Genomic DNA, 18,556 nt, shown 5'->3' with positions numbered 1-18,556 from the left:
GATATTTGGATAACTGGTTAACATTATGCAATTGTCCGCGGTGCCAAAGGGACATCAATGGAAAAGCAAAGTCATTTCAGAGTTAAGAGCATGTTATTTCATTTTTAAGAAGGATTATTAAAAAAAATTCTTTGAATTAACCTGCATCAGTGCATTAAGTAAATAGGCTGAACTCCTGAATTTCATGTTGACACTCAGTTATCGTGACAGCCCTAGGAGTGTGTGAATGTTCACCTTGTCAAGTTCACTGGAAAGTTTCTTGTTCTCCTCTGACAGCAGCACTCGCTCTCTCTCGCGCTTCTGTTTGTACTCGGTCTCAAACTCCTCTCGTTCGCTCTGACTGTGAGGGTGAAATGATTTATTGAGCATCAGGGTTACTCAGCATCCAACACACACTGCCAACATACTAACACAAGCCAAACTCCATTGCTTATTTTAAAGAGGTCATGATCTACACTATATTTCATTTTTGTTCCTTTAAACCACTTACAATGTCAAGGTTCCTTGCACCACAAAAGATTGTAATTTAGTTTTACAACCACCATTTTCCACCCTCTCTGGCTCTTAGACTTATTAAGTAGAATAATACATTGCGGCTTTTAACAATCTCTTGTAGTAAGATCAGTACCCCTCTCTGCGGGTCTTCTCAAGCTTGTCTTTGAGCATCATGATCTCTTTCTTCAAGGTGAGCTGCTGTCCCTCTGCTTCCCGCAGCTCCTTCTTCAGGTTCTTCAGTTCGTTGCCATGTTGTAGTTCCCTGCGTGACAGCTCTTCCTCATAGAACAGACTCTTCTTCTCCAGGTCTGCTCGTAATTTACTGAGCTCCTGGTGCTGCTCAGAGGACCCAACGCTTGGAGAACGGCCCACCTGCTTCTGCTGCTTCACGACAAGAAAAAAAGGACATTATCAGAAACGTGTATACAGATCAATTTAAGCTAGATTAAATGAATAAATGTGACAAATTAATGTTTTGTGATGTATATGCATAAAAACCTTCTCACAACATAAAATAATTTACTAATTAAATCAATGGAATCATTCATAAATTATAGTAAAAAAATGAAGATAAAATAATTAATAAAACAATGTATTAATTAATTAAATAACTGATTAACAACAATACAATAATGTATTACAATTAATGGAAAAAATACAAAATAAATAATAAATTATAACAAGAAATTAACAAAACACTATATTTAAAAAAAAAATCAATTAAATTAATATTTTGCAATTTAATTATTTATTTAGGATTTAATTTTACATTTCACAAAAAAAGCAACATTTTGAGCAAAAAGCTGAGAAAAACTGAATAGGTTTCGTAAAATAAGTAACATTTTGAGCAAAAAACACATTTTTGTCAAAGACTACATCCAGATCGGATTCAGAAAGATCAGAACACAGATGGAGTAGATCGAGTCCATCAAGGTTGAATACATTCCAATCACATTTCATTCTGTAATATTAGGCAGTTTTGATTTATAAGCTATGATATCGCTTCTTTCTGCTTCTTCTTCACGTGTCTTTTGATTTCCGCCAATGGCAGGGATAGAGTTAATAAAAGGAAGCCAACAGACATCACACAACATTCTTAATTTTCCATGCTTGTCGCATTGTGCATAAAATCCACTTTAACAGTGGCAAAATCTCTGTAACGGCTTTATTTTCAGAGAAAAGGTGTGTTTGTGTGCACAAACCTTCATTCCCTCCATCTCTTCTTCTAATTGTCTGCTGTACTGCTCACTGCGTTCCCTCAACTTCTTCTCTTTCTGAGCTTCAGCAGACCACTCTTCAGTCTGGGCCTCCATCTACACACACAGAAACAGAGTTTACACATGTAAAAAACAGACTCCTATGATCAGCCGTTCTCCTCCACACTAACCTCTTTCTTGGCCCGCTCAGCTTTGCGCACATCCAGCCGAAGCGCTTCCACCTTCTGATTGAGGGAATCCATCTCCTCCTCTTTGTCCCGAAGCTGTCGGGAGAGTCGTTGTTTCTGTGACCGCAGCTCTGTCACCCTCTCGCTTAACTCGGCAAACTCCTGCATGGCCATTTTCCTCTGGCTGTCTGCCTCTTTCAGCTCCTTCCCCTGAGCTTTCAGCTTCTCTGAGGAGTCCTGCAGGCCCTATAGCCAAACAGTAAACAAAGTTGTACAAAAGATTAAGCAGTGGATTGAGCGTGCAGCAGTACAGTCTTGCGAGCTTGTCGATCGCACATCCATTTTTTCACAGACATCACTGGAAAGTTTGTAGTTTGGTCGGATATGTCAATAACAAAGAAGGTAAAACGAAGCACATATTACTAACGTTAACTGGTAAAAGGAGAGAGAGCGCACTCTTGATTGCTGATTGCTAGATCATCACAGACGAGTCATTTCGATTGAAATTAAATCGTATATGAAAGTAAAAACTTGAACTGTTACATGATTTATTTATTACAGGTGGTTCCCTAGACTATTACAAGACATTAACAGGACTAGTGATCGACCGATATTGATTTTTTATAACCGATACCGATACAGATTATTTGCATGTGTATGTGCCCGATAACCGATATGCAGAACCGATATTTATTTACTGTTATACTTCTGTTTTTGGCACAATTATTACAACACAAATGAACTGAACAAACCATTTTATTTATAACAATCACTCCCTCCTTGCATACAAAAAAAACCCTTTATATTTATACACAAATAAATAGAGGGGTCTGAGTCCAAAAAATAAAGTGCGCTGTTACTAAGTGTCTTTGTTTAAAAATAAAAGCTTTGATGAGGTAAAAAATAAAGCACAAAAACTATTCTAACATATTTGGATATGTTTATTTGTTTTCATAAATGGTAAACTAATCAAATTACAATAAAAACATTTATATTATTACATTATATAATTTATATCTAAATTATACATATCATTTATAAGCATCAGCAGCAACAATGTTAACAATAGGCAAAATAAATGTTAAAAGTCTAATGTTTTCATATGGAAAAAATAATTGACAGGGGAGTCATATCACCTTTGCAGAAATGTAATTCATTTTAAACAGTTTTAGAAGGTTTATGTGCCGTTTAGTAGGTTTAAACTAAGAGTGAGGAATAATTCACTGGGTAATATTAATTCACTGCATAATATTAGCTGGAATAGCCTATAACATCAGGAAAGTAACAAACAAAACAGCATATACATCATTGCATTTTCCAACTAGTATGTTATTAATTATTATTAATATTTTTGTCGGTCTAGATCATGAAATGCTTTATGACAAAGTGCTGTTTATCTATGCATTTACACATAACTATAACATTAGGCTATACGTTACTCAACCGCGATCGCGCATGCAGATAATAAATAATTAATTTCCACAAAGCGGTATATTTAGATGTGTATTAGCGAAATAATTGCTATGTAGTAAATGATAATATAATCTAGGGTGTTTAAACAAGATAATCTTGTCAAAAGTTTCATTCAGTGGCCGTGCTTGAGCATTCCTGATCATCAACCCAGTGAGTGCTCAGCAATATGAACGAACTTTTTTTTCGAGACTAATGGTGAGCAAATACAACAGATAGAGAATTAAATTCAGCGCTTTTATTTTCAACATGCACTCATTCATGTCTGTTTTATTTAATTCATGTAAAGTTACGTCTTTCTTGGGGAAGGACATGACGGATTACGCTACGTGGCTCAATGAGTTCGTCTCAATTTTTTAGAACCAAGCTGCATAAATAAACTATATCAGGCATTTATGTCTCAAATCTCATTTCTGCATGCATGTCTGTTATGTTAAATAAAGTTGAATAATTAAAGCAAAGCAAGTAGAACATATACTTTACCTGTGCACAGAGTTGTTATTGACTGATCTCCTCAGACGCGGGCTGCAATGGCGGAATTCTCAAAACGGCCACAAGATGGCGCCGTTTATCGGAAAATCCGATATTACAAAACCGATTCCCGATTATGGGAAAACGCTTAAATATCGGGAAAAATATCGGTAAACCGATACATCGGTCGATCACTAAACAGGACACAAGGTTTACTGTGCACAAACATCCGAAGCGTGTGCCCAGAAAGCCGCATCTCACACAGCGATTGAATACGTCACTGAATTCTCTTTCACGTCTTCTTGTGTTGAGACAGTTGAGAAATAAAACTCATGTGTACCAGTATATTGGATCCGTGCATTTGGTCTTAAAGGGACAGCAGCTTAATAAACCGCCAGCAGTGTTTTTAAAATTAATCAAACAACAAAGGACAAAGAAATCACACACTACTCTTGACTGAATGACTTTTGTAACTTTAATAAAGATTAATCTACATTTAATTTATACAGTTAAGACTATGCAGAGTTATTTTACATTTTATTACTTCTACAAATTCTATACCTGAAAACTACCGTTAGAACTACATGAAAATCAGTTTTTTTGTTTTTGTATTTATTTGTACTATCTGTAATTGGATTATTTGTTCTTATTTTATTACTGACTGTTTACTTGTTTTTTAAAGTTTTAAATTTACAATAATTAGGCTAATAGTTTTTGCTGTAGTATCAAAATTGTAATAGAGAATTGTAATATTTCACTGGTATCTAAACATTTGAACCACTGACCCAACCAGACCAGTAAAAAAAAAATCCTTAGCACTGAGCCCTGTTGAAGCAGCTCTACATATGTACTGTGCTATTAAATGAAAGATAAAATATGATAGAACAATATAATGAACAGTGAAAGTAACAGAGGCTTGTACAATACATTTTAACAGGCATAATTAAACAAGAGAATAGCTGAAGGAAATACATATTTGCTAAACAAATTAAATCAATGAATATGATTCATATTCTTTTGGATTCCCAATCTAATATATTAAAAAAATTATAAATGCAATGAACATACAGGTATTAGTATCGGCGAGTACCAAAAAGGAAAGTATATTGGTTTTGACCAAGTTCTGGAATAAGTGGTATCAGTGCATTCCTAATTATAATAATAGAATAATCTATGACAATTAATAAAAATAAAGAATAAATACTTAAAGGGATAGTTCACCCAAAAATGAAAATTATGTCAGTAATTGTTCACCCTCATGTTGTTCCAACCTCGTAAGACCTTCATTTATATTCGGAACACAAATTAAGATATTTTTGATGAAATCTGAGAGCTGGATCACTCCTCCATAGGCTTCTAAGGGATTGAAACTTGCCGGCCCCGAAAAGTCATTACAGACATCGTTAAAATAGTCCAAGTGACTACAGTGGCTCAATCTTACGTTTATATAGCGATGAGAATACTTTTTGTGCGCAAAAAAAAAAAAAAATAACGACTTTATTTCAACTATTCATTCCTTCTCTGTGGGCCTCGAGTGAGTTCACGTAGTGTTATAGCATAGTGCTTCTGTGTTGTACATCACACGTAGGCTCACTATTGGCCGACGCTGGTCATGTGCGTGATGCGTGTGACGTACAACACAGAAGCACTACGCTCAATCCCTTAGAAGCTTATGGAGGAGTGATCCAGCTCTCAGATTTAATCAAAAATATCTCCATTCGTGTTCCGAAGATGAACGAAGGTCTTACGGGGTTGGAACAACATGAGGGTGAGTAAATACTGACAGAATTTTCAATGTCGTCATATCCGCGTCACCCTCGGTTTCCGCCAGGTTTGACCTCGTACTGCCATAGTAACCATGGCAACAGACGTTGACAACTGGGTTATGCCCATTATGCCTAGCAGGACGCTCACACTGTTGTTGTTTTGTACAAACATTATGGACCATGGCAAGCAGACTTTGAGACAAAAAGAGGACTAATACGGAGATCAACATCTTTCGAGATGCCGAGAGCTCCACGTCCGCGACTAACTTTGACTTGACAGAGACGCGAGTGTTGCATGTACCTTATTAGACAGGTGAGCAAATATACATAAAACGAATCAATGTTATTTAGTTCAGCATGATGAAATGTTAGATTATGATCTGTATGTTATTCTAATGTTGATCTAGCTTAACGTACTTAGTCTCATACAGCCAACACACAACCTAACTAACAACATTCAACACACTCAAATGCTGTTTAGTGTGATAGTGTAACTGTTAGAGCAAGTGAAACAGCGCTGCATTACCTCAAGTTTAATTCGTCTAATAAACTGACCTGTGTGAGTATTAATTCAACACTTGCGTGTAGTTCGGTAGAATGAAATGTCCTTATTCCTTTATATCCGCGGGACTCGCGTTGTGTGTGGCGCTGGTATAAGTCTAGCAATCGCGCCCTGCTTCATACCACAGTCATGTTAAAAACAACAATGTATTCACTCATCTATAAAAGATCCATCAGCTTGACGACAAGATCCATAATTCAGCTTAATTTAGAATATACGTCAATATATGCCTTTGTTATTGTGAGAGGTTAGCGACCCCTGGTGGCAAAAAATCCTGCATATTGTACCTTTAATATAAAACTTATTTACTGAACATTGAGTCATTAATTATATTGCAGTGGTTGTCTATTTATAAAAGTTCAACAAAAGTTGAGGTGAATTTTGTCATCTTTGTCAAGAGATATTATGCAGCGCTTTCAAACAAATCTGTAGTGAGAGAAATGACTTTTGTGAAGTTGCAGTTGAAGTTGTACCTTCTGCAGGTCATCTCTTTCCTGCTTCATACTCTTGAGCTGTTTCTCTAGAGATCGGATCTGTTTAGAGGAGTCTTCAAGATCCCTGCGGGCAGAACTGGCCTGTTCTAACTTCTGCTCCACCTGTCCTGTATCTGAAAGGGAGAGGAGAGAGACAAGAATACATGGAAGGGGCACAAACAACAATGTGAGACATTAAAAACATTGTGTAATTATGAGACTCAGTTGAGACACAACTGTAAATGTCATGTGCAAAACAAACATTTCTTGGTATGAGAAAAAGCAGCAATTTATGTTGACCAAAATTGTTAGTAAAACCTCTATAAACATAAAGAGTTTTGTGTTTATATGAGATTACCTGCGATCTGTTTCCTTAGCATTTCTATCTCCTCCTTCAGTCCACGGATCTCAAACTCTTTGTTGGAAGAAACGGGCCCGTCCACGCTGGAGTACTGCAGAGCCTGAACTGCTTTTGTGGACTCTTAGGACCAGAAGACATTACGACTCTTATTACATTACAACTCTGGGATTATTTCAGCAGAAAATAAGCTAAGGACATGTGTGCAGACACCTTGTAGTTTGCGACTGAGCTCCAGTTTTTCCTGCTCCAGACGGCGGATCCTCCGTTCGTACGCCTCAGTAGCCAGACTGTCCTCCAGGCCTCGCTGCACGCCCACGTCCATCTGCGTAGGTGCCACAGACTCCTGTAGGCAACCACGGTCAGACAGCGTACTGTAGGAGAAAACAGGGTCAGGTGTTAAATGATCACACTAGAGCAGGGGTTCTCAAACTCTGACCCTCAAGGTCCACTTTCCTGCAGAGGTTAGACACAACCCTAATCAAACACAACTGAACAAGCTAATCGAGGTCTTTAGGGTTACTAGAAAGATATTGGCAGCATTAGAGGTCTGCTACCCACAGGTAACACAGGTTTCGGGTCGGGTTCGGGTTAATGTTTAATGAATAGCCTCGGGTTCGTTACTTAGAAAAACAATATAGGCTATACATATATATAGTTTGCGTGCTGTGTGCTTGGCTGATTGCTGTGATCGTAATTATATGAGCACGCGAGAGAGAAAGTAGCCTACGTGCGCAGTTTCAGCACCGTCCTCCTCTGATTGCGGTGTTGTGACCGAAATAGTGCGAGCGGGAGCACAAGCGCAAAACAGTTTTGTAAAATGATAAATTATTCATTTTATCATATATCATTTTACAAAACAGTTTTGCGCATGTGCTTCCGCGCGCGCTAATTAAGTCACAACACCACAATCAGAGGACGGCGCTGAAACCATCAACTGTCGATGCTGTTCTCTGTTTGTGCTTTTTCTCTTTTTTTTCTTGTGTGCTGACTGATGAGGGGGCCTCTGTGCCTTGGTAAAACGGTGTTTGTACATGTAGCCTATTCTTTTAATTATCGTTGCAAGCAATCATAAAATACAGCATATTGCAAAAAAAAGAAGAAAAGAAAAGGTATTTACTGTGAGAAACGGACATCGGGTTCGGGTTTAAAATATAACCTTAATGGTAGGGTCGGGTTAAATGATTTTGGGTACGGGCCGGGTTCGGGCTTAAGTTTAAAGCCTGTGCAGACCTCTAGGCAGCATGAGTTTGATCATGGTCTGAGTTAAACTGTGTAGGAAAGTGGACCTCGAGAGCCAGAGTTGAGAACTCCTGCACTAGAGACTTATACGAGTCAAGATGTGATCAATTTTAGGGCTGATTTTTGTTTTAAACAGGAAGGATTTGAACCTGCCTCTCCAGCATGATCACCTCAGATAAGTTTTACAGTGATATCTTACCAGTTGCTGGTGTAGGTGAAACCTACAAATGGGAGATGGTGTCCTGAGAAGGCGGTGTGGGAAGGCGGTGGCATTGTCTCCTAAACAGGGCAGAGATCATAAGCTGTAACATCTCTAAAAGATCTGGGTATGTAACGCAAATGTTGTGGGTTCAAACAGAACAATGTATTTAAGGTAGGTCAAAAACAAAAGTGCAATATACTGCTGTATTCTTGAGGCAGTCGTCATCCACATCAAAGTTTGATGTGTCAGATGGACTGCTGACTTCAGGGATGTAGGGGGCGTCACAGTTGCGGATGTTCTGCCAGTCAATGCCGGAAAAGAAGGGGTGCTGTTTGAAGTCCATAATGCCGTTCTGACCCAGCCTGTGCTCTCTGCAGCAGATGAGTCTGCGGATCAGGTCTTTGGCATTTTCCGAGACTTCCATCACATGGGCAGGGAACTGGAACCGCTCCTGCGGGAAACAGGGTATGAACATAAAACCACTTAATAAAAAACAATATTGGAGACACAATCGCTGTTGCTTTTATAAATGTGTTCTGCATTAAAGTGTTAAAGAGGATCTATTATGCCCTTTTACAGTCTTGGTTTTGTTTTTGGGGTCTACAAGAATAAGTTTTCATGCTTGAATGTTTGATGATTGGTCAACCGATTCCAGCGTGTTTCAGAAACATCACGCCCTTTATCATAACTGCAAGTTTCAACACACTACTAACGCAACTCCACCAAGCCTCGTCCGTTATTTTGTGTATACCTTGGGCGGGAATTATTTAAATGAGGAATATAGTGATGTGTTTGTGCCCGGAAGAAACCTCAAGACTACAATGGAGGTGTTTCAGGGAGTTCAGAAACAATACTTCCTGACATTGAGAATAACTCCCTTTGGACTGACTTTGTACTTTGTAACTTTGCAGACCTTTTTTCATGCTCAAACAGCAACATTACACACTAAAGAAAGCTGAAAATATAAAAAATCTGAATGTGGTCTTAAAAGCTTTGTGTTATGCCTAAAAAACATTAAGCATTGTAAAATCACTGCAGTGCATGGCCTTTCATAGATTGTTTTAAAATAACATTGCTATGAGTCTATACCTTGTGGTTCATAATCTTGCCATACGTTTCCACCAGGGACTCTGCATAGAAAGGAGTTTCCCCGTACAGCATCTCGTACATGCAGACGCCCAGTGACCACCAGTCACATTCGGGGCCATATTTCCCTTTCCCATCCTCCATAGCCTGCAGGATCTCAGGAGAGATGTAGTCTGGAGTGCCCACAGCCACAGAGGACTGCACCTGTGATGACAGAAACTCAGTTTAAGAACATGCTGGAAAGTTCAACATGAGAAAAGGCTGCATATTGTACTCAAAATACACATATTCTTAATTTAGTAAGCTTCATTGGACTTGTTTAATTTACACATGCAGCATATATCGATTCTGCTTTGGAAACAAGGTCGAGTTTACAGGGAACTGGTTGACAGCCATACAGTATTTTCTGCTTTGTTGTCTTAGTCATGTCTGTTAAAGGTCTGTACTAAATTGCACTAAGAGTAATTATCTGTTATTTAGTCAATGGTCTAGCTACCTTTTAACAGTCTGTCTAGTGTTTTTTAAACTTTAACTAACATATTTTGGATCAAAAGGTCACTTTATATTATATGAAATGCATCCTGGTGTTAATTCAGGACACAATGTCAGGTCTCTACCTGCAGGGCTGTGATGCCTGGTAAAGATTTTGTTTTTTAAACAATGCAATGATTTTGCATGAACGCAATTATTTGCATGAAGCTCACAAAACCTGTCAAGAACATGGCTTTTCTTTTTCATTTCCTTTTTGTCATTAAGTATAGCCAGTATTTTTGACAGGTATCATGAGATTCATCTATTTACTGTGGTGTTTGTTATTACGACTGCAGGAAAATTCAGGACCTGGCATGTTGAGAACAGAAACAGAGAGGGGTTTAGTGTCTGTCTGAGCAGATCACATCACAACACATCCTGTCAGTGAACGAGGCTGAAAGGCAAACTGATCCCAATTTATTGGCACAACACTCATCACTATAAAATGCAAATTAATAACACAAGCCATTTCATTGGTTGCAGCCAGCAGAGGTGGGCGTGGCCTAGGGGAACATGTCGGTCAAAGTATTCAGATACACAAAGACCTCTCAGAGCACAGACCACATAGAGAGAGAGAAAAAGAACTAGAGATATCACTAATGAACAAGGGGGATGATTGGAGCTTCCTGGCCTGGGTTTAAGTGGGCTGAGCTGCCGGAAACCGTCTGTAATGCAGCCTGTGGCAGATGTGTGCAGCTGGAAGAATTTGTGGAAGTGAGGCAGTAAATTAGCTGCTCTCGCTGGCAGTGAAACACACTTGAAAACACACGTACATGTGAAGAGAGTTAGGCACACACGTGCGAACACGCAGAGACCACACTCACGCTGCTCTTGTCAGAAGTCGGGGGGATATCCTGCCGAGCTGTCTGCGACTTGCCAAAAAACAGCAGCACACATCAGATTAAGTGAAATACTCACCCCTTCTTCAAAGACAACTCTGAAATACAACTCTGATCAGAAACTGCCTTTCAAACCGAGAGTGTCCTCTGGGTCTCCCATTATTTTATATTAAAACAATGTGCCTACATGATAGAGCTGGAGCCCAATTTCTTCAACAGATGTTTTTGTTTTGTTAAGTATAACTCAATTCATTGTCCAAGCCCTTGCCATTAGAACACTAGATGAAAGAGCATGTGTCAGGTGACCTAAAACTCTTTTTGTAGCATTTTCTTTAAGGCTGGAATACACTACAACTTTTGCTCAGGTTTCTTTTAGATGAGTCAATAATAGTTGCCGAAAGCCTGTGCCAGTATGCAGACTTCCGCCAGTCAGAGTTGATAGATTTCACAGAAAGTCACATAGTGTATGATGGACGCAGACTCCGATTTTTAGCTTCAGACTATGATTCCGTCCAAACGGAGAATATCGAAACATGTTTGATATTTTGAGCTGATTTTAGTACACATATCGTAATGTATTACGCATAGCTACTGAAACAGAAGCGGTCCTCTATGTACCAGTTTTGCAATAAAATACAATACAAATGCAATAACATTACAAAAGTAAATTAACAGAACACTCATAACAAATTAGCCTCAATATAAGACTTATTTGCACAGATGAAACAACTGACTGCGCCACTCACTCCCCTTGTAATCTGTAGAGTCCATACTGACCGCGTCCAAGACTGCATTCAAATGCGCTTGGCATGGTTTTCTTATGTTACTCAGCACAAACAGCGCATCTTTCTGTTCAAGTTTGTTGTTTTCGGAACGATTTAAAAGTCTAGCAGTGTATGACCCTCAGTCGGCAAGTGTGTGATCACCAGTTTTTCATTGTAACCATTTACAAACTCGGCAAGTGTGACCGATGCCTAGTGTTATAAAATCTGTTCGGATTTTTACAAGTCGTGTAGTGTATTCCAGCCTTTAGTTGTATAGCCTTATATTGTAGTCATGCACTGAAACTACGTCACTGGCTTTATTTTTAAGAACCTTAAATGGCGATACACTTGCACTACCATTCAAAACGTTGGGGTCGGTAAGATTTATAAAAAATAAAAAAAAATGATATATATATATAGCTATAGCCTGTTGCATAGCCTCACCAAGGTTGCATTTATTTGATCAAAACTACAGTAAAACAAATAATGAGGAAATATTATTACAATTTAAAATAACTCTTTTCTATATTTAAAATAATATTTAAATTTTTTAATTTATTCCTGTAATGGCAAAGCCGAATTACTCCGCTCATCAGCGTCACATGATTCTTCAGAAATAATTCTAATATGCTTTAAATTCTAATTTGATGCTCAAGAAACATTTCTTATTATTATCAATGTCCAAAACAGTTGTGCTACTTAATTTTTGTGGAAACATTTTTTAAAACGTGATACTTTATTCAGGATTCTTGAATATAATAGAAAGAACAGCATTTCTTTGAAATAGATTTTATTTTTTTAAATTATAAATGTTGATGAATTTAATGCATGCTTGCTGAATAAAATTTGTAATTTCTTGGAAAAAAAAACTGCTCCCAAACTTTTAAACAGTAGTGTAACTGAGGCAAAACATTCTTAGGACAGGGAGTGAAGCTAAATTATGGGGAAAACAATCCGAAACTGATCCCAAAAAATAGTTGAACACTTATATCACACTTAAAATATATTCTGGATGTCACTGTTGAAGATAGACTTGGTTCCAAAAGTATTTTCTCTTTCACTTTCTGATATGAGGGATATTAAAAATTATTTCTTCAGTAATGGATTATGTAATCCACAATGCCTCGTGGGACTTTTTTTAAGTCCCATGAGGCATATGCTGTAAGTGACATTTTTAGGATGTTTTCTTGGAGTCAAAGCCATTACTTTAGTGTTGTAGCACCTGTTGAGCTAGAGAAACACTGATGAGAGCTTAAATAAAGATTTGCATAAAAACAAACATGTCTTGTTATTGCATTTACACATTCCTGTTGTAAAGCTTTCAAGCCAAATTGTAGGATTTATTAAAACCTTAAAAACACTAAAACGCATTGTCAGCTCTAAACAAAATTTCCTCATGACTTACTCCTCCTGCAAAATATGAGGATTAATATTCTGGAGTGCTCTTATGTCTGCATATTCCTTGATATTCAAACAACAAACATACATACCGTTCCATCCTCCCTGAGTTTAAGACAGGAGCCGAAATCTGCAAGCCGAATGTGTCCATTCACATCCATGAGAATGTTATCAGGCTTGATGTCTCTGTCAGAGAGAAAACAGAATGACACATTAATAAAAAATCAATAAAAGATTTGAGATGTTATATGCAGATGTATAAGAAGTTGATATAGCCATGTTCAAAGCTGCCAACGGTTATGGATTCGAATCCCAGGGAACACACACACTCAGCACATTTACTCTTTGAATGCACAGCAAGTTGTTTCAGATACGAGTGAATGCAAAAATACATTAACGTAAATGTAAATATTGGATTTGGTTTACATGAAGCAAAACTATGTTTGAGTCATGTTACGGCTTAGAGCCAGTGAGGACTTTGGAGAGCTTCTTAATGAGACGGAGCAGTAATTCACAGAGGGCTTCACAGTGGGGACTTGTGTCCGCCCCGTAAATCACCTCTATTCCTGAGAGAGCCACAGAAGAAACGGCTCTGTGACACAGAAAGCCTCCATCCACTCCACATAACACAAGCTCTTACGAGAGGAAGTCAAAACAAACAGAGGTCAGAGATTTGAACCTGTCATTTGCAGGGCAGGATTAGTCTTAATAGGGTATGAGAGGTGTTCTCTGCCCCATCTGTGACCTGCCCATGGGGCAACCGGCACTAGAAGCATAAACAAACAGGCATCAAAGTGTCGCAAGTTCATGTCTCCATTACAGCTTATATGAACCTGTGTGTGAGAGAACACGCTCGAGGCGAGAGCGAAACACACAGTGCTCTTATTCTCCTTCACGCACACGCTCTCGCTCTTATTCGCCCCCTCGTAAATTTGATCCAGGTTTACATGGAGCAGTAATAAAGACGGAGTGAATGTTAGAATGTGCCTTGTATAGACATGAATTACTACAACACTCGTAAGGTGAGTTTCCTCTAATATCTCACCCAAACGGCCCTGAATCCTGTAACAATGTTCAATGGGCAGTCGTTGTTTTTTTTTTAATAACCACAGTAAAAAGCCCTATTGACATTTATAATGAAAACACAGTTGTGCTAAGAGTTGATGGAAACCTGATACTGAGGTATATAATATTCTAAAATTTTTCCAGCATTTTTATATTCCTGAAATTTAAGAAATGAGTCTGTGCAAACTGAATATAAACTGCTACTGAAATGGAAACCAAGCAATCAACAAAACCTCCTGTCGCTTGTGGCGGTCTGTCTACTGGTTACGACAAAAACTCATGCCTGGTTAAGACAAAGCTATAATATTAGTAAATGCTTCACCCTAAACATAATTGACATTTTCCATCATCTTTTAGACATTTTGAAATTACCTACAACATCTTTAGGCTATTCTAATGATATACAAATGGCCTACATTAGCATTCAAAAGTTTGTTGTCAGTAAAGAAATGAACACTTTTACACTAAATATCACTCTTTTACTGTATTTTTATCAAATAAATAGAACCTCACTGAGCATTAGAGACTTGCAAAAAAAATGTTTTAAATCTTAATTTCCCCACACTTTTACAGTTGAGTACATTATGATATTTTTTCATGCAAAAGAGATTTGAGAGCTAAATATCAAATGCTTCCTCACACAAAGACTTCTGTGTCCGTATTTAATGTGAATGAAGTCCTGATCATGTCCGTATTTAAAGTGAATGAAGTCCTGATCATGCTTGTATTCTATGTAAAAAGCAGCATGAAAAATTCAGAAGAAAGCAAGTCATATGGGTTTGGGAATTTTCTTTTTTTTTTTGGGTGAACTATTGCTTTAATGTGCTCATGGTTGTGACATCATAGCCATGACAATATCTGAATGCCTCATTTTTGCAGTTTAGTTTCAATAAAAGTTCAGTGCTGACCGGGGTTGTGAACTATAGATGATTTCACATAAAAAACAACAAGTTTTTCATGAAATGTCCCCTTCAAAACACTCCTGCTGCGACTCCATTTGAAAGCTAAGGAATGAAAACAAAGAGTACTTTCGTGGTCTACTACAATTTATAGTCATAACTGGGGACTCTTCCAAAAAAAATCAACACGAGAAGCCTGGACGGTCATGGAGACTTCCTCACAGGGAACACTTCTCTGGGCACATTAAAGAGTCTCTACAAGCTGTGTGAATCGAATCACTGATTTTATCCTTAATACGGCAGCGGAAACTTCCATTTGTCCCAGATGAGGAACTGTGTGGATTTGGCCTGTGTGTGGGTACACTGGTTTGGATTGCCTCATTAGAGGCCGTGTTTATTTGTTCCGCCCCTCTCCGGCTGCTTTCCCTCCATGTTTCCACAGAGGCAGAGCTACTGTGAAGAGGCCGCTTCAGGAGAACAGGCGGAACCGTTCACATGCAAACCAATACAACTGATTAACATGACTCATCTGGTGCTCGAGGTCAGGATCTCCTGGAGTCTGTTCTGGGATCAGAGGAAAACGGTGATGACACTCGAAAAATAAAGTTTCCCTTCTTACAATCAACATTTAATATCTTAAACACTCATGCACACATTCAAATCAAAGCTTGTGTACTACCACTTTCCTTAAAAGGAAAACTGACTTAAAAGACCTTAGTTTCTTCTTTAGACAAATATAAAACACGTTGTTGACCACGCTGAGATTTGAGAAGCAGTCGTCAAAAGGTTAAACTGCTGTCGTATTGCTGAGGTTATTTTAACCACTGACTCTTCATTTTCTCATCCTATGAAAGTACATACAAAGAGAATTTGAACACAAACCAACTACATTGTTTGAGAGCGGGAAAAGCAGACATTGTTCACGGGCAGCCAATGAAGACCATAGGTGGGAATTACACAAATTTGTTACATTGTTACCTGAATGTTATGGAAGTAAGACCGGAATTACTGTCGACTCATTTCAGCAGTTCAGAATCGCTTCTTTCTTTTGGGAGACAATAACTATTTATCATGCACTATGATATGTATAACTTTGCAGAACTTTTACATTCACAAACAGCTATATTACACAGAACGGGGCACTCACTGAAACTAAAACCAGGGCTCCTAAGGACTTTTTCTACTGGCCCGATTGGACCAGTGGTTTAAATTTTTACTTGCCCTGCCAAAATTTTCACTGGCCCCATCACAAAAAAATAATAAATAAATTAATAAAGAACATAAAATGGGCCTAGTTATTGTTTTAGTTGTTTTTGATCCATGTAACCTTAATAAATAAGGGTATGACACCAAAAACTATAGCTTAAGTAAATATATATATATATATATATATATATATATATATATATATATACACATACATATATATATATATATATATATATATATATATATATACACACACATTTTAAATATTGTTACAGACAGTCAGTAATAAAATAATAACAAATAATCAAATTACGAGCAATAACACAAATAAATACAATAGAACAAACATATACAAATTAAATAAACAGTTATTTTCAGGTTTTTCATGTAGGTCTAACTTTTCAGGTAGGGTACAGAACTAGTAATCAAATGTAAAATATCACTGCATAGTCTTCTTTATTGTATAAATATAGATTAACCCTTATTACAGTTATTCAGTCAAGAGCAGTGAGTGATTTGTTTGATTAACATAAAAACAGACAGCAGCAGGATAATTAGGCTGCGGTCACTTTAAGAGTTGCACGGACCCACTATACTGTACTGTTACACATGTATCTCATGTTAACGTTTAATGTCTATGTTTAATGTTTAACCAACTACGTTTACGATGATACTCGACAGGCAATGTGAATATGTCAGTGCAAGCTCAGGAAGTTGTGAAAGAGTATTCGTGCAATGTGAGACACGGTGCCACGGGTAACAAACTTGAATATTTAAATTGGCAAGGCTAAAAAATGCTCAAATTATCAACTTCAGTTAAGATGCAGCACTGGCCCAATCGGGTAAGTGACAATTCCGTCAACTGGCCCGAGTGTCTTTCACGCCCCGCGGGGGCCATCGAGCAGTCCTTTTTGTCGAGGCCTGTAAAACTTTTACTAAACTAAAAAATTAAAGTGGAAATAAAATAAAATAAAATATAAATACGAGTTGAAAAACTTAGAACTAAGAAAAAAATTAAATATAAGCCTTGGCAACTAACTAAAATAAGTTAACTCTTAAAAATAAAATAAACTCAGAAAGGCGCTGAAAGACCCGGCCGAGGAGGCCGAGCAGGGAAGCTTTCGGCTTTGGTTAAGAAGGACGGACCAGGCATGGGGAAAGCAAGGGTCCTAGGGTCAGCTGCAGGGGGCGGCAGGGACTGCTCCACCACCATGGGATGTTCCTGGATTAATGGAGAGAAACGTCAATGACGGGTGGCTCCCGGCTGATGACCCGCAATGGCACCGTCGGGGGTGCGGCAAGCAGAAATGCTCAGCAGGCAGTCCTTTGACTGTGCTACCATCAGTTTAAGTAGTAAAATTACTAACACTACATTTGAAATAGAAATAAATAGAAATATTAAATAGGAATATAAGAACTCTAATAAAAATGACAAACGCAGATAACAAAATTACACATATTTGAAAAGCTAATTAAAAATAATAATAAATACTATAATAGTACGTAAACAATACTAAAATTACACTGGTCTAATAACTAATTTACAGACACAATTTTGTTGTTCCTGATTTTTAATGAGTTTGCAGGTCAAATATAAGAATAAAACCCAGTGAGATACATCTAACAACATGACATAATCATCCGTTCTACGGATTAAGGATCAAGGTCGACTTCCCTCCTGACAGTAGGTGAACTAAACCCCAGTCCTGACAACACCGGAGCTAACATCATCCCCTCAAGCCAGTCAAAGTGTTGAAAGAAAAACGTATCTTCCTCTTACATGAAGGATGCTACACACAGGCCCTGACAGAAACACAACTCTGGGAAGCAGGAGGACATTAAAATGTGATTAGTGCTGGTTTCCTGCCCTGTCGAGTCGCCGCATGTCACCACAGCTGCGGCGAGACTACAAATGCAAATATATATAAAAGGCAAATGTTTTATGTATTTGAGGAGTGGAAAAGAGAGTCTTAGAAATAATAAATAATATTTCGACCATTGAACAAGCTATCCGCATCTGCCAAAATTGTTGCTGATGTATGTGGTCAACAAAGACCCAGAGGACATTATTAAGATGAGTTTGAGGAAAACACTCGAGAAAGAGAGCGATGTGTCCCTGTAGACTGTATTCACCTCACCTCTCATTAGGGCTGGGACGATACACTTTTCTCCAGATACAATACTATAACGATTATAGGGTGCCGATTAGATATGTATTGTGATTTTTTTAAAATAGGTATAAATGACATTATTGTATGAATGGTCATGCAACGTTTCATGTCCTCAGGGTCTCTTTAACACACACACACACACACACACACACGAGGGGCAGCAGCTGGTCA

At 38.0% G+C, this 18,556-nt stretch overlaps 1 protein-coding gene across 34 annotated transcripts in view; it reads right to left on the bottom strand.

Annotated features, from left to right (window-relative positions):
* cdc42bpaa (CDC42 binding protein kinase alpha (DMPK-like) a) overlaps positions 1 to 18,556 on the bottom strand; it is an 88,474-nt gene that overhangs the window by 30,817 nt on the left and 39,101 nt on the right. For 12 of the 34 annotated variants that reach the window (XM_077238830.1, XM_077238838.1, XM_077238842.1 and 9 more), the window contains exons 6-17: positions 13,134 to 13,227; positions 10,865 to 10,906; positions 9,513 to 9,713; positions 8,623 to 8,874; positions 8,421 to 8,500; positions 7,193 to 7,353; positions 6,980 to 7,102; positions 6,622 to 6,755; positions 1,883 to 2,125; positions 1,698 to 1,808; positions 629 to 879; positions 235 to 340 (exon numbers count right to left, since the gene is read on the bottom strand). In XM_077238830.1, coding sequence (XP_077094945.1) covers positions 235 to 340; positions 629 to 879; positions 1,698 to 1,808; positions 1,883 to 2,125; positions 6,622 to 6,755; positions 6,980 to 7,102; positions 7,193 to 7,353; positions 8,421 to 8,500; positions 8,623 to 8,874; positions 9,513 to 9,713; positions 10,865 to 10,906; positions 13,134 to 13,227 — 1,798 coding nt within the window. The remainder of the gene's footprint in view (positions 1 to 234; positions 341 to 628; positions 880 to 1,697; positions 1,809 to 1,882; positions 2,126 to 6,621; positions 6,756 to 6,979; positions 7,103 to 7,192; positions 7,354 to 8,420; positions 8,501 to 8,622; positions 8,875 to 9,512; positions 9,714 to 10,864; positions 10,907 to 13,133; positions 13,228 to 18,556) is intronic. The other 22 variants (XM_077238861.1, XM_077238841.1, XM_077238852.1 and 19 more) reach the window with 3 other exon arrangements.

Source organism: Siphateles boraxobius, unplaced genomic scaffold, assembly GCF_051911475.1.
Source record: "Siphateles boraxobius isolate OS27281-9 unplaced genomic scaffold, OSU_SipBor_1 22, whole genome shotgun sequence".
Lineage (NCBI taxonomy): Eukaryota > Metazoa > Chordata > Actinopteri > Cypriniformes > Leuciscidae > Siphateles > Siphateles boraxobius.
This window is presented reverse-complemented; position numbering and strand designations above follow the sequence as displayed.